General features: G+C 42.1%; 1 protein-coding gene across 1 annotated transcript in view; it reads right to left on the bottom strand.

Annotated features, from left to right (window-relative positions):
• Window positions 1-15,766, bottom strand: part of KIF18A (kinesin family member 18A) — a 107,305-nt gene extending 91,539 nt beyond the window's left edge. The window contains exons 1-5 of the mRNA XM_007067912.4: window positions 15,650-15,766; window positions 13,410-13,807; window positions 12,981-13,138; window positions 10,705-10,809; window positions 2,711-2,821 (exon numbers count right to left, since the gene is read on the bottom strand). Of these exons, the coding sequence (XP_007067974.2) occupies window positions 2,711-2,821; window positions 10,705-10,809; window positions 12,981-13,138; window positions 13,410-13,737 (702 nt within the window). The 5' untranslated portion in view covers window positions 13,738-13,807; window positions 15,650-15,766. The remainder of the gene's footprint in view (window positions 1-2,710; window positions 2,822-10,704; window positions 10,810-12,980; window positions 13,139-13,409; window positions 13,808-15,649) is intronic.
• Window positions 15,767-16,024: the final 258 nt, after the last annotated feature.

Raw genomic sequence — 16,024 nt, 5'->3', positions numbered from 1 at the left:
TTGCTGGTTTTCAGAGGAGTTTTGCTCAACTCAGTTCTCCAAAGGGATGACATACCATCAAGCAACCTTAACTCTGCATTAAAGTATTTTTTGCCATAGAATTTCCTAGGTTTCTTTTTAAAGAGGAAAAGATATGTTGTTGGTAGGGATTAGTAATCATTTAGGCAGTTGTACAGATCATTCCCCGCCCCCTCCTCCAAGGGCACACTGGGCCAGGCCCCTCCCCCAAAGAAAAAGAAACCACACACACCAGCTGAGCCCCATCAGTCCTTCGGCACAACTCTCCAGCCAAGTCCCTGACCTATTCGGTTTCAGAGGGGTAGCTGTGTTAGTCTATCAGCAAAAACAAGGAAGAGTACTTGTGCCATATTTGTTTAGTTTCTCAGGTGCCACAAGTACGCCTCATTGTTTTTGCTGACCTATTCAGTGTGTTTCCCCCTTCCAACCAGGTCCCTTCCCACTCTTATACCCAAGCCTCCGCACCACAAGCAGTGAAACTCATCCCCCCCTAAGTCTTCATTTCTTCATATACAAATGTTTCTATTGCAGAAAATTTCCATATCTGCCACAATGGCAATATCCTTGAGACACCTTATTGAATTAAGTTTAACTGTCTTTGGGGTCCATTGTATAAAATGAATGGTTTATGTAGTATTGTGGGCTGGGATTGTACATTACCTCTCAAGAGGGGAGATGTGACAGATATGAGACCTGGGGTTCAAAGGAATATAGTGAGCATACCAGACAAGATTAGAATTTGGAACAAAAGTGTGACGTTTCCTGGGTAATATCTTGGAGAGTGAATACAAAATTCCCCACCTCAAGAAACCCAGCCTATTGAAGCTACACCCTGAAGAGGGGGCCTTCATCTGCTGACCACCTGTTACATGAACCATTCAATTTCCTGATTAATCTTCTTCCAACTCTTTATTAATAGCTTTCATGTAGTGTTGGGGTGCACCAGCAGAGCTGGGGGTACTACATCTCCCACAATTGATCCTCAACCTCTCTTATGTCACATACCATCCAACCCCCCTCACCCCCTTTCCTCACTGAAGCCCTCTCCTATTTCCCCACATACCCCCCTCCTCCCATGAAGCATTCACATGTCTAATCCCCCTTCCCCCAACCTACTTTGATGACATTCCCCCCCCGAATGGAATTGTCATCTAGGACTCACAAATTGCAGCAGCCTCCAGACAACCAGTTCAAAGTCTTTTTTGTCTTAGGTGGGGGCTTGTATTTAATTTATCCTTAGTTATGTTAGTGACAGTGTGAGTTCACAGCCATCAACAGGTCTGTGATTTATCCAGTCATTAGTGCCTTAGTTTTATTAAAAACTGTTCTCCGTTTGGGTCCCCCAAAGATTTAGTAGGTGCCATGCACCATCTGGGTAAAACTCAGACTAAGACCATTTTGACTTGGATCACATCAGCAATTTGATCTCTAGCTCTGGGCAAAAAGCCACCTAGAAGCATTTTTTAAAATGGTTATTTTTTTCCCAGGGCTTATATCACCGAAACCCCAGCTCAAACAATTCCAGATCTGGATCACTAATCCTACCCTGCAAACTCCTGAGGCACACCCAATTTCAAACAAATCTGACTAAGCATATTGACTTTTGAGGCTTTAGGAAAGCCCATCTTTAAATGGAGGTCATGATGCAACTTTAACTTAGTGGTGCTTCCACACTGTTATAGGGTCTATGCATCTCAAATTTACTGACATCTCTAATTGATTTAACCTTTCATGCTTAAAAATGCAGACTGGTTAAAAGACAGACAGTCAAGGCATTTTATGCATACATGCTCCAGTGCTACTTTTGACCCAAGGGTCCTCAAGGGCATCAACAGAACTCAAAGGTGGAAAGGGTAGGAAATACTCATCACAATGATAGAGAGAAACAACAAGGCCTATCTCAAAGACAAAAAAAATAAAAAAAATAAAATAAAAAAAAATCACCAGTTCAGGCAATTTTAAAGTAATATTTAACATCAAGGATCTTGCTAAGCAAGTGGGGGAAACATACATGAAGTCACGAAAGGGTTAAGGTTTTGTCAAATACAGTCACTTATGTATTTCCCTTGTTGCAGACACAATTTATCAATATTGTATAAATATTTTTATAGATCTTTGGAGTTTTTTGGTATGCATATGTTTTTTCTCATATCAGTTTCTTAAAGCATCATGGCAGCTTCAAGTTAGGTTCCAAATGTATCTAAAACCCATTCCTGAGGGAACTTTATTTGAAGGATTCATGGGGGGAGGAGGGGGGAAAATGAACAATGCAACTTTATTTTTTATAATGTATTTCATATAAACTGTATCCCAAAAACACTGTGAACTAGGTAACAGTTACAAAGTTAAAATAAACTTAAAGCACACAAATTGAGAGAGAAGCATAGTAAAAATGAGCAGTATTTCTCGCCTCCTACCCAACCTAATAAAACAAGATTGCCATAGTCAGATAGCCATTTTGAACCTAAACAACTACTTAATTTTTTTTTTTTAATCTAAAACTCACTAAGTCTCAGATATCAGCCATTAAACATGCTATATCAGTGGCTTTCCAACTCTGTGTCATGACCCCATGACCCCGCCAGTAGGTGGGGCTTAGGTGGGCTCAGACTTTGGTCCCCCCTCCTGGGGTTGTGTAGAAGGGGGTCGCAGAACAATGAAGTTTGAGAATCCCTGTGCTATATCATCTTACCTGAAAGACAGCATGGGACCGAGAAGATGAGGCATTCAGATCAGTGGGGTGCTGTGTTCTATTCTTGTTTCCATAATCCAACATCTGAAGGATCTCCTCTGCAGATTTAGGCTACAAAGTGTTGAGATTACACAAGAAATTAGTAATATTTATGAGATTTAATTAGGGAACAAGCTTTAGATACAGTTGATAAGTAATTAATGGTCTTAAAATCATCCTAAGAGGAGTTATTTGAATGGGGGGGAGGGGCGAAAAAACTCAGTAAGTCAGAGGCGAAATTTTCTTTTTGAAACCAAGTCACTTAAAGTTTTTTTTGTAATTAAGAGAAAACTTTTGAAGGATATCTAATTTTAATTAAAAATATATAGTAAGTTTACCTATCTAGACCAGCGGAGCACAAAAACTTTTCCACTCGTGTCCCTCCTTACCATTAAGGGAATTTGTCCACGCCCCTCCATTACTGCACGGCCAAGGCTTCCTCAGCAGTAGAGCTTGGGGCTGAAGGTGGAGTTGGGGGGTGGAACTGGGGATAGAGGAAGAGCTGGGATGGGGGTGTGGTGCTCCTTCCGCACACCCTGTGGAGGCTACCCCGGGCTCCACCGCACTCCCCAAAATGTTCCTCCATACCTCCTCCTAGGGGGGCAGCCCCTAGAGTTTGCCCACCACTGATGTAGACAACTCTTTATAAGCTTATTACAAACAAAGAACTACATTAAAGAACATTACAGCTGCAAAGCCAACCTCTCAAAAGTTCAGAAGGGCCAGAATTAAGGCTTCCCATGTAACCTTAATTCCACCCCTTTCTGCATAGGTATTGCAATAAGGTCTTTAATTACAGAATTACATACTAATTTTTTCAGAGGATCTTGCCTCATTCATGGTGGAGTGGACAGTGCTCAAGAAATGAATCAAGGTCGTGTTTGAATGAATCGGGTTAACGAGGCTGTTGTCTGTAGGATCCCTGACTCATTTGCTGCAGAAACTGGAACATGTTTAGTGAACGAGGGAGAGGGCTGCAGGAAGAGAAAGGACCACCATGTGGTTTGAATGCCACCCTGAAAACTGTATTCAATCCCTGTGTCTGCCACAAAGGTCCTATGTGATGCTGGGCAAGCCACTTAAACCAAACTTTTCACAAATAGCCATTCAACATACCTCGTTTTCTGGTTGTTCTGACTTGAGATACTGGGGGTAGATTTAGAGAAGTGCTCAGCAATCACAGCTGCAACTGAAGTCAGTGAGAGGTGTGCTCTGAACAGAAAGTGCTATAAACTCTTGGCATGGAAGGGTAGGGAATCCGACCATAGGAATCTCAAATTGTCCACCCAAAATTAGCATATATTATGATGCTGAAGTATCTGTGCCTAAGTTCTCTATACATAAAAAGAGAATATGCCATTTTAAATTATCTTCACAATTCTCCTGTGAGGTAATGTCTATGAAACACTCAGATACTATAGTGAGTTGAGTGTCATAGAAAAGCCCATGAGGAAATTAATTCTGCATTCAAAGCATGGTTTGAACAGTGGGCAATGAACAAGGCCCGAGACCATCCAGTGAAGGATGAGAACAAAACAAAGTATTGATTAGCTGCTCACTCAGCCAACATCCATCCATTTAATTGAACAAGGCAGGGGTCCTGCGGAAAAGTATGTGATCATATAAAGATGATCATAATGCATATGCACAACAGGGCTGCACTAAGGTTGCAAAGGAAATCTTATTGGCATTTTTTAAATTTAGTTTTTTGGTATGCAATTTCTTAAACAGAAATTCCATTAAGAGTAACAATATTGGCTCTCTCATGGGTAATCAGTAGGTTAGAATTTTTAGATCCACAGCTCAGACTTCTGCTAGTTGAATCAGAGTAACTGATAGAAATACAGTAGAACCTTAGAGTTACAAACACCAGAGTTACGAACTGACCGGTCAACCACATGCCTCATTTGGAACCGGAATTTATGTAATCATACAGCAGCACAGACCAAAAAAAAAAGGCAAATACAGTACTGTGTTAAACGTAAACTATTAAAAAAATAAAGGGAACATTTAAGAAAGATTTGATAAGGTAGAGGAGACTGTTTCTGTGCTTGTTTCATTTAAATTAAGATGTAATTTAAATCTGAATTTAAATGAAATTAAATGCAAGCAGCATTCTTCTTCTGCATAATACAGATTTGAAACTAAGTCATATTGAGATGTAAACTTTTGAAAAAAAGAACTGTAACTCTGAACAAAACATTATAAACATTTCAAAGTTACAAACAACCTCCATTCCCAAGGTGTTTGTAACTCAGAGGTTCTACTGTAGTAGGTTGTCATCCTCTATGTAGGTTAGCCATGAGAGGGAGAGGAGGCACACATTTTGCCAATGGCTTTCACAGCTATTTGCAGACAGCAGAGAAATGAGACTCAGGAACCCTGGATTCTATTCTAGCTTCTCAAGTAGTCGCATACCCTTCTCCCCCCAGCCCCACACATCATCCCTGACCCCACCAGTGTGTATCATCCCAGTCACCCCATATCCTGTCCAGCTCTAAACCCAGCTCCTTACCCCGCAGTGCTGTATGCAGGCTGTGTTCCCCTAGTCCTCCACATTGGTTGGGTCCAGCAGGAGGAACGCAGAGCAGATTAGAAGCAGTCTCTTTGCTCTTAGTTCCTGTGCCTGACACCACAGCAGTCCCAAAGAGGAGCAATTGCAGGGAAAAAAATCCTTCTCAACCCCTGAAGCCCCTAGACTGAAGCATATTTCAGGACAGATGGAATCTTAAGAGAATTTAGCTGTCAAACTCTAACAGCCTCTGAACCTGTGAAAACACATTTTCAGAGGGTCATAATCTGTTCAGATCTGGCCAAGTTTTAACAGGGATGGTAGAAGGCACATCCCAGGCCCCAGGGAGACCCCCAGGCCAAATTTCAAGTCCCTGTCCAAAGCACAGATGTGCTAGAGCTTCTCAATGAAAAGCTAGAGTTTAACATATTGTCCCTTCACTTCAATCTGAAGAACAGCGAAACCATTTTTGATGAAGTTTTCAAAAATAATTCAGCCTCCGGCAGATACCCAACATGGAGAATTTCAGCCTAGATGGTTAAAGTTTGGCAAAGTTATAAGCAACTGAAAGCATTTTATAAGAAGTGTCAGGGAACATTTGGTGTAAGCGTTGACAGCTGTGCCACCTATAATTGTAACCTGCTGGCTAAAGCAGGATAGAGGGTGTCAGAACTCTTCAGTTTTATTCCTGGCTCTACAAGCATCTCATCAGCCTTGTTTATATTATAAAAAATTGATGCGTTAGCTATCAAGTGGTCTCCCCAATGGTAACACCTCACATTCATACACAAAAATGTTCCCAGCCATGCAAAGGCAATTCAGTCATTGTGGAACCAGTCTTAATTCAAACAAACCAACCATACAACAAGACTTCACTGCTGCATTGCTTGTGTGAACAGAGATTACTCGTGTAAAAGCTTCAAAGTGTGCAGAGACCTCTCATTCCTACCCCAAGAAGTGACTGGTGAACTTTAGATGGCTTTTCTGCACTCCCACACACAGGGTTCAGGTTGGCTGAAATATTCTAGAAGCCCTTTCAAAGTTATCCAGAATACACTGCTTCAGGCAGCTCTGCTGGGAAGTGTGATCAGGAAACAGTGAGACTGCAAACAATGAAGAAGAATGCACAGCAAAGTTACAGTGGACATGAAACCAAAACACCATGGCTAGTGGAAACAGATATCAATGTAAGTATTAATGGTGCTAAGTGAACTGGTGAAACAGCACCACCGGTTCAATTATCGAGCATAGGAAGAGTCACTGTATAACTAAGCAGTTTGCTTAGTCTCAGAGTCTGTAAAAAGGAAAAAGCTTCATCACAATGTCCGGGGAGTTATGAGTCTTAGGCCTGGTCTACACTACAAAGTTCTCAAGGTGGCTTACGTTGACCTAGTTGTGCATGTGTCTACACTTACATTTGTCTCCCACTGATGTAAGTACTGTGTCCCCGTAACGGGGCAATACTGCCTCCTGGAGTTGTGTTGAGCCATGGTTGATATGCTGCATCGAAGTCAGTACGAGTGCAAATGCTGTTACTTATATCAACCTTAATAGAACACCAACACAATGCCGAACATGAACCTCTCTGGTCATAATTGTGATCTCAGCTGCCCATGGTTCATAGACACCAGAAGGCCTCCTTCCCCTTTAAAACCCTGAAAAATTTTGAAATGCCTTTTCCTGATTCTCCAGCTTGGCAAGCATCCGTAGCAGCTCTCCACTGTTGTATGCAAATGCCCAGCTGACCATGCCAGCTACACACTCCATCTTGGAATAGACAGGAGATATTGGCTCTCTTGGGCCTGTGGGGAGAAGAGACTGCGCAAGCACAGCTATGGACCGGATGTAGAAACGTGGACATCAATGAGAAGATTGTGTGCGGGGCAGATGCAGAAGTCCGATAGAGACCAGCAGCAGTGCCGCATGAAAGCAAAAGAACTGCATCAGGCATATCAGAATGTCAACAGTTGATCCAGTGTCGAGCTGCAGATGTGCTGCTTTTACAAAGAGCTGCATCTCACACTTGGCTGCGATCCCACCATCACTCTGCACAACACTGTGGATACTTCCATAGAGCCCAAGCCATAGGGCCTTGGCACAAACAGTGAGGAGGAGCATGGTGGTGGGCTGGGATCGAGCTATGTAGTGAGCCAGGACCCATTTGAGACTCCATTGCAGTCCAGTCCGTCCTAGCAGTCCAGCATGGGTGAGCCTGATGCAGGGGACTGAACCTCAGATAAGTGTGTAATTGTATTTCCCATTCAAATGATGTACTGATGTCACATCCAACTAAACAGGACACAGTTATCAACTTTACATTAAATTTACTCAGATAAGATAACTCTCTATTGTACTGCTATCTGCTTTTCATTTCCAAGTAGAGGTAGGTGATGGGGAGGGCCATATGGAGTAGTTTGTTTATGTACACAGGGATGTCCCTTGAATCCTCCCGAGATCTCAATGAAAATTTCATGGCGGTATTATGCAAATGCCATCCCTAGAAACTTTTGGGAGAAGAGCCTTATTACTTCCTCCATGATCGGACACTTCCCTGGGCCAGTCAGCAACAACTTTGGCAGGCACCATTGCAGTACAAAGACTAGCAGCATACAGGACTAGTGGCTTTGGGACGCCAGCAACAGCTGTGCTCTCTGTGCCTTTGTTACCCTCATGAGCGAGATATCAGCTAAAATCACCACTGCCTGTGGAAAATGGTGTCAGTATTCAGTACCATTACCCTGTAGTCATGGTTTCATGCAAGCAAACAATTCCCTCCTCATTTCCCTCACCTCTGGAGGGCCATATTCATCATGGCTGGTGCATGCACAAGTACTCTGAAGCAGACATGTCAATAAGCATGCCTTGTTTAAAAAACTTTAGGGGAGCTAGGGCAGGCAGTTCTGAACTTAAATTTTCCCAGTGTGACTATATTGACAAAGGTACCTGAGTGTGTTTTATCTGCAGCCATTGTGGCCATGGAGGGGGGGAAGAGGGGGAGGGGTTCCCTCGGAGGTCCCCTCCCTTCACAGAACACCTGTGTCAGATAATAAAGGAGGAGAAAGAAGACTCAGGATGACATATTCAGTAAGATCCTGCAAGGGAGTGCTGCATCAGACAGTGAGCAAAGAGCATGGAGGGTTAACCTTGTAAACAGCCTAGAAAAGGAAAAAAAAAAAAAAAAAAAAAAGACGACAAGAGAAAGGCCCAGGAGTTGCAGCAGAAAAGGGAGAGGGAGGTGTACCAGGACATAATGGGACTTCTTTGGCAACAAACAGATGCTACAGACTCTTGTTGTTCTACAGGTTTAACAATCATGGGCTTGCCTTCTGTTGTAGTCCATGGAAAATTCCCAGTATAGCAACTCTCTACATCCCATGTGGCATCAGGGGCTGCCATCCCTACTCCTACCACTCCATCCTGGGGAACATTACAGCTTCACATACACTGACCTGTGAAAGCCACAGTTGCGTTATGTGCAGGTGAAATGCGCATGAAAATTTTCTCCTTGTTAAGTTCTGTTCCATTAATTTATTAAGATTTTAATGTATTTGCTTTTAAACTGAACAGCTTTCTTCGCACTGATTTTGTTCCTGAATAAAATTCCATTATTTGGAAAATAATTCATAGCTCCCAACATATGCTGGAGAGTGCCTAGCAATTCTAAGAGCATCCACTTACTTGTTACTATACAATGTGACAACTCATAGGATCAGTGACGAAAGTGTAACAATGATAAATGTACAGCAAATATCACAAAATTAATAGGTCTGCCAAGTGTCATATTCACTGATGTACACCAAGCACCACACAATTCATAACAGGCCCCAAAACACCTCAATACGTTACAGTGGCTCACTGTTAAAGTGCTCTTTCAAAGCCTGTTTGACCCATATAGCTCCGTATGGAGGTCTTCTAATACTTGCATCTGGCTGTTCAAACTCAGCAGACAGCCACTCCAGCTCTGCCACAACAGCAACTTTTCCCCCTTTGCTTCACAGATGTTATGCAGAACACAGCAGGCAGCTATAACTATTGGGATTTTTTTCTACTGAGATCCAATCTTGTGAGTAAATGACAGTGTTCCTTTAAGTTACTAAAAGCTTATTCGTCATTCTGCACCTGCTGAGCCAGTAGTTGAATCTTTTGTTGGTGTCAAGGTGGCTGGTGTACAGCCTCATGGGTCAGGGGAGCAAGTGGTAGGCTGGGTCCTCCAGGATCACTAGAGCATTTCAGTATCACTAATGGTAATCCGCTTGTCAGGAAAGAAAGTCCCTCCTTGTAACTTTCTGAACAGTCCTGTGTTCTTAAAGATATGATCATCATGCACCATTCCTGAACCATTCCGCAACATTGATGAAGCATCCCTGGTAATATCTCAATGCTTGCATAACCATGGAAAAATAGCCCTTTCTGTTGATGTAGTCTGTGGCAAGATAGCATTTTGGCATCAGACTATCGTTCCATTGCAATTCAGGAATCCCACTGCTGCAAATCAATCCACCATGTTCTGCCTGTTGCTGAGAGTCACAACCCTGCATAGCCGCAGATTAATGGCCCAGCACACTTGCATGACAACAGCCCCCACGATGGATTTTCCAAATGACTGGTAGCAATCCAGCATTGCAAGGTTCCACAACGTGATGACCACTCGCTTTTCCACTGTTGGTGCAACTCTCATTCTGGTGTCCCTGCACTAAAGGGCTGAGGCAAGCTTGGCACACAGATCTAGGAACGTGACCTTGTGCACCCAACGGAACTGCAGCTAGTGCTCATTATCGCAAGCCTGCATTACAATGAGATCCCACCGGTCAGCGCTTGTTTCTCGAGCCTAGAAGCTGCACTCCACGATCTGCAACTGCTCTGTGAACTCCACCAGCACCCTTGAATTGGTTCTTGCTACGTCCCACAGCAATCTGTCCCACAAGAAGTGGTTGTATTCCCCACTGATTCGACTCTGCAAATACTGGAGGATTGTGTGTCCTGTGCTTGCAACACTTACAACAATAGTGCAGAGCTGCACAGGCTCCATGCTTTTGTCAGAGATGGCAGACAGCAAGGGGGACCATGTGGGTTCGTTGCATTTCTTTTTAAAAAAGGTGCAAAAATTATAGGATACAGATGACATTATGGGATGGAGACTAAACGCTGGGAAGCTGATCCCTTGCATCCAATCACCTTTCGTGCAACTCGTTTCTGCCTCACCACTCATTGCCCAAACTTCCCAAAAGAGTGTGCTGGCTAGTTGCATATTGCATACCCATAGTGCACTGCACTGATACAAGCACTCCTGGTGAGTATGCATAGCCAATGCAAGGAACCCAGTATATCGCTTGTGCATGTGGCTACTAAATATGGCAGCTTTATGCAGATGTTGCTCTCATTGACCAAGGTTTGTAGTGTTAACATGGCCTTAGAATGCAAGATAAAAGTATTATTTACATACCTGATGTAATGTTAGTCCTTGAACCACCACCCCTTTCTGGGTATCTTCACGGACAGCCAGTGGTCCTGAATTTACTAGCAGGTCACGGATCTGTTCATTGTAGACCTCCAGAAGAAATTAAAACAAAAAACAAAACAAAAACCACACACACTTTAAAAATGAAATCCTATTGTGCTTGAGATTAAAAAAGAATAGTTTTGCTCCACTTTCATGTATACCTGTTTAAGAGTCTTAAATTAAAACAAGCTTAATTCAGTCGGAGAAAAGTTTTAGCCGACTCTCTTTCCCCAGGATTAATGCTCATCTGCAGAGTATAATTTGTAACACGTACCAATTTATCGGGACATTATGCTTTACTGAAATTCAATGCTGTATGTACACATTTGCTCAAGTCTTATTTCTTAATCTAAGGGGTTACATTAGGCTTCAGAATCTGTAACCCCTACCACAATTTTAATGTGGAAGGCCTCTTTGCTACTGTTCATGAAAGCAGTACTCTCCCAATTGCACTGGAAGAAGCAGCAGTGAAGTGAAAGTTTCAACAATCTTGTCACTGGTTGGTGAAACGGTGGAGTTTGATGGGGAAAGGAAGAGCTCTTATGTAGCAACAACATACGCAAACCTTTTTTTGCCAGTGAAGCACTTGGGTAGAATGCAGTGAAAGACACATTTATGTCTAATACAGACACACTGGAGCACATCTGTACTGATTCTACACTTTTTCTCTGTGCTCTAGCAGGAGTTGAAAGATCAAATTGTTTTCTTTTGCTACAGCTGCTGCTGCTCCTCCTCCTGCTAGCAATGAGAGAGCAATGTGCAAGAGTAGCATTGTGATAGAGAGAAGGGATCAAGTACAAATCAACAACAGAAGGTGGTAGTAGATAACTTATTCTACAGTCCACTGGCAAAGCAGCTTCAGCTGAAATGCCCTTGTCAAGGTTCCTTCCCTACTCTGAACTCTAGGGTACAGATGTGGGGACCTGCATGAAAAACTCTAAGCTTTTTCTTACCAGCTTAGGTTAAAAACTTCCCCAAGGTATAAACTTTGTTTAAAATGCTTGGTGGTGGCAGCATACTGTTCAAGGACAAGGCAAAGAACAGGGAAAGAGACCACTTTGAGACGTCTTCCCCCAAAATATCCCCCCCCCCAGCCCTACACCCCCTTTCCTGGGGAAGGCTTGATAATAAACCTCACCAATTGGTACAGGTGAACACAGACCCAAACCCTTGGATCTTAAGAACAATGAAAAATCTAATCAGGTTCTTAAAAGAAGAATTTTATTTAAAGAAAAAGGTAAAAGAATCACCTCTGTAAAATCAGGATGGTAAATACTTTGCAGGGTAATCAGATTCAAAAAACACAGAGAATCCCTCTAGGCAAAACCTTAAATTACAAAAATATACATTCCCTCCAGCACAGCTTATTTTACAAGCCATTAAACAAAAGAAAATCTAATGCATTTTCTAGCTAGATTACTTACTAACTTAACAGGAGTTGGAAGGCTGCATTCCTGATCTGTTCCCGGCAAAAGCACCACACAGACAGACAGACCCCTTTGTCTCTCCCCCCAGATTTGAAAGAATCTGTCCCTTCATTCACCATTTTGGGTCAGGTGCCAGCGGGGTTACCTTAGCTTCTTAACCCTTTACAGGTGAAAGAATTTTGCATCTGGCCAGGAGGGATTTTATAGCACTGTATACAGGAAGGTGGTTACCCTTCCCTTTATATTTATGACAGCCCTTATCTTCAAATAGCTGTTGTCTGAATTCAACCAGAGAAAACCTTTCAATTTAAACACTACTATAGCAACTCAAACAAAAAACCCGAAAAAAAAAATCTCATAACCGAAAGGGGAAAAAAAAACAACAAACAAACAGTCTGAATTACAATCAAGTGATTCCATACTATTCATAGGCATTTCAGTTGTGCTCAGCCCTGAAGTTATCAGCCAACTCAAGGATATTTTGTTGCACATAATATCTCTGTGTTTTATAAGGGTGTATAATTAAATAATTTGGAAAATACTGATGATCACTGGAGTGTTCAATGAAATCTTTAGAAGAAATTACTCTTACTGGGCAGCATCCGATTTTAAGATTTTACCCTACAAACATCTCCAAATCGTTGATCATAGTTCTACTCCATCTCTATTACATCTCTCTTAAGCACCCAGTTTGTCACTCCTTAATCATTCCTTCAGACAGGTTTCACTGTATTTTATATATGAAAATATTCTTTATTGATAGCAATACACAGAATACAACTGTTAGCTTACCTCTAGATATGAAACGGCAACAGTACACAGTTTCTCTTCTTTTATTTGATCCATACAATTGTAAAGGTCCATCATGGTTAGATACATCACTCCTGGTTCTTTAGGTGAGCCCAGCATCGTGTAGGTCTTTCCCGCTCCTGTGGCGCCATATGCAAGCACTGAATTTTCAGAAAGACTAGTTTAAGTATGAGTATCATATCACTACACCAATTATGAAATCTACTATAATCCCAATATTAATTTCTTACAAAATAGGTCTTCTTCTCTGTCTGTGTATGTAAAAAGAGAGAGAAAATAAAAAGTGAATCTCCTGCCTCTGACTGCTAGTGATAAAGCTGCAGCTGTTCAAAATCAATTTTAGCACCTAAGTGAGATTTCCAGAAATTAAATATGATTTGTTCAATTCAAGGAGACAAATTGAAAAGTTACCTGTACAATTGTATCCATTTAAAAAGCCATCAAGCACAGTTTTGGTAGTGTGTTCAAAAACTTCTAATTGAGATGAATTTTCATCAAAAACAGCATCAAACACAAAATTGAGATCCTTGTTTTTCCTCTTGTTAATATCCCTATATGCTATTTTCTTCCCATGAAAGAAGCTAAATTCCTCTTCTTTTGGATCAAAGACCAGCATGTGCTTGTCTACAACATGAAGCACTTTATTAAAGTTGCCATCTTTTTCTTTTTGATTCTGTGGACGGACACGGACCACCACTCTCACATGATTGCAAATATCTTCCTGGGTAGCAGTAGACATGATGATGCTTTGGTTTAATTCTTCTTTGCTACCAAGAAAAATTCTCCAGACCAAGCAACTGAAATCTCTTCTGTAAATGAAAACAGTTATGAGATGACTTTAGAATTCAGAATGTGGCTACAGCTTTGCAATTAGCTCATGTCCAAGGCAACAACATCTATCAAACACACAAGCCCAATTTTCTAATTTATTAAAGAGTTATTTCATCAAGACTTAAGTAGTACATTTCTTATATTGTTAAGATCAATCTACAGCCAGTTGCCTTTTCATGATATCAAAGGAATAATAGTCTCACATTTCAAGCCTAGTGTCCAATTCTTTAAATAGTGTACAGAACAATTAATTTATTGTTAAAAATTCATATACGTTACAAATACACAGCATGCTAGTTAAGAGCTTTATCTATATTGTGGCAGAGCTTCGACCTTGTCCCCATGGGTCCCGTGCTTTCAAGCGGTTTAGGCTAGCCTCAAATGCTCACTGCGACCCTCCACGTAGCCCTTTTCTCTCTAGGGCCAGGGTACAGTCTACTGAGCCCTTTTCATCATAAGCCAGCAAGGAGTTTGGTGAGAGAACTCCCAGTCTCTGTTGTCCCTAAAGTAAACATGATGTGGGAAACTGAAAAATTAATTGCATTTGTTTATAGGGCAGTTTATGGATTGGGAGTTTAAAAAGGAATGCTATTTCATCATCCTGAAAGTTCTTCTGGGATGCACAGTGCTGCTATGAATCCCATACACCCTACATGCTGGGTATGGTACAGTGTGAATGCAAACACAGATACTTACTTTATATCATCTTCCAAAATAAAATTCTCAATTAAAAATGAAACATTCTAAATGATCTTAAAACATCCAAAAATAGTTCCAAACTAACATTGTCAGAATGCCCTGAAAGCTCCAATAAAAGGAATTATTTTTAAACAGTTAGGAAACGACTGCTACTGTATTTCTAAACTAGTCAGGCACCTTTACTGCAAGCTACCACCATGTAAACCACCATGGCCCAGTAAGCACTAATCTTAGTTTCACCAGATTTTTAAAAAACAGTAAATATCACTTTATGTAAAAAATATAATGGTCTTGATTTGTCCCCTCTACTAACATTAAATCACTTGAGTATAAACAAAACCCAAACAAAATATTTAAGATGGAGTCAATATAAAACTCTGCTGGTCTGGTGGCAAAAGTAATTTACAGGAACATTGTTAACTTTAAATCTAGATAATTTCAAAGGAGTCAAAGTTAATTTCAGGCACTATCCCCAAATTCTATTTGTTTTTGCTTTTAAAATCTTTGGACCTGATCCTCCAGAGAGCTCCATGTTGCAAATTCTCATGACTCGTGCAAGACTGAGCATTTCAGAGTAAGCAATATTGTCTGTCTGTCCCTGTGTGAAAGGGTCACACAAACGACAGGGAAAACTGATTACACAGGGGAAAGAACGAAACTAGCTGCACAGAGGTGCTATCCAATACATTGAAAACAGGATTTTTCCTTTTAGAATAATCTTACAAATTAGGTATGAAGTAAACATTTCTCAGGCAGAAGTGCAAGTTTTAAACTGACAGCTTCCCTTCAACTCACGGCACGTTTATGGCAATGATGACCAGGCCTCTAATAACTAAGATAAATATTTCTCTTGTCCCTCCCAAAATACAAAGTCCTTTACAAAGCAGCCTACAAGCTCCCGTCTCTAGGATATCACCATCATTATTTGACATAGTGTCAGGCAGATAGTTACAGCTGTAACAAAGACCGGTCGTCCCGCCAGCGCCGGGCCAGACTCCTCTCCAGGCGGCGGCTCCTGCCGGTTCAGACGCCTCCACCCCACCCGCAGCTTGGCCCGAGGGCTTCCTCCGCAGGCCGGCCAGGGGGAGACTGTCGCGTGGGGCAGTAGCAGCCGCACTTACCTACGGGCGGGCGGGGGGCGCCGCTGGCTCTGCCCGGGCCGCACCCCCTGTCACCTCGTTCTCTAGCCTCACAGTGACCAAATTCAAACACAAGCGGCCCGCCTGCCCTCGCCACCTGATTGGCCTGCGCTGTAATGACGTCTCTAGTGCGACCACGCCGAGTGCAAGCGGGACTCTTTTGATCCGAGCGGGGATCCATCCAGGCTAAGTTCAGCCCTGGAAGGTCAAGTGGTGGGGGCAGCGCTACTCTTCCTGCTAGGAAAAAGTGACCCGTGCCTAGGGGCTCTGTGCTTATTCAGCTTGTTCCTTTTGGGTGTTATCACGTGAGAAAGGGGAATATAATTCCGAGAAGCCCCCTTCAGGGTCCTGTTCTGC

This window comes from Chelonia mydas, chromosome 6 (assembly GCF_015237465.2).
Source record: "Chelonia mydas isolate rCheMyd1 chromosome 6, rCheMyd1.pri.v2, whole genome shotgun sequence".
Lineage (NCBI taxonomy): Eukaryota > Metazoa > Chordata > Testudines > Cheloniidae > Chelonia > Chelonia mydas.
This window is presented reverse-complemented; position numbering and strand designations above follow the sequence as displayed.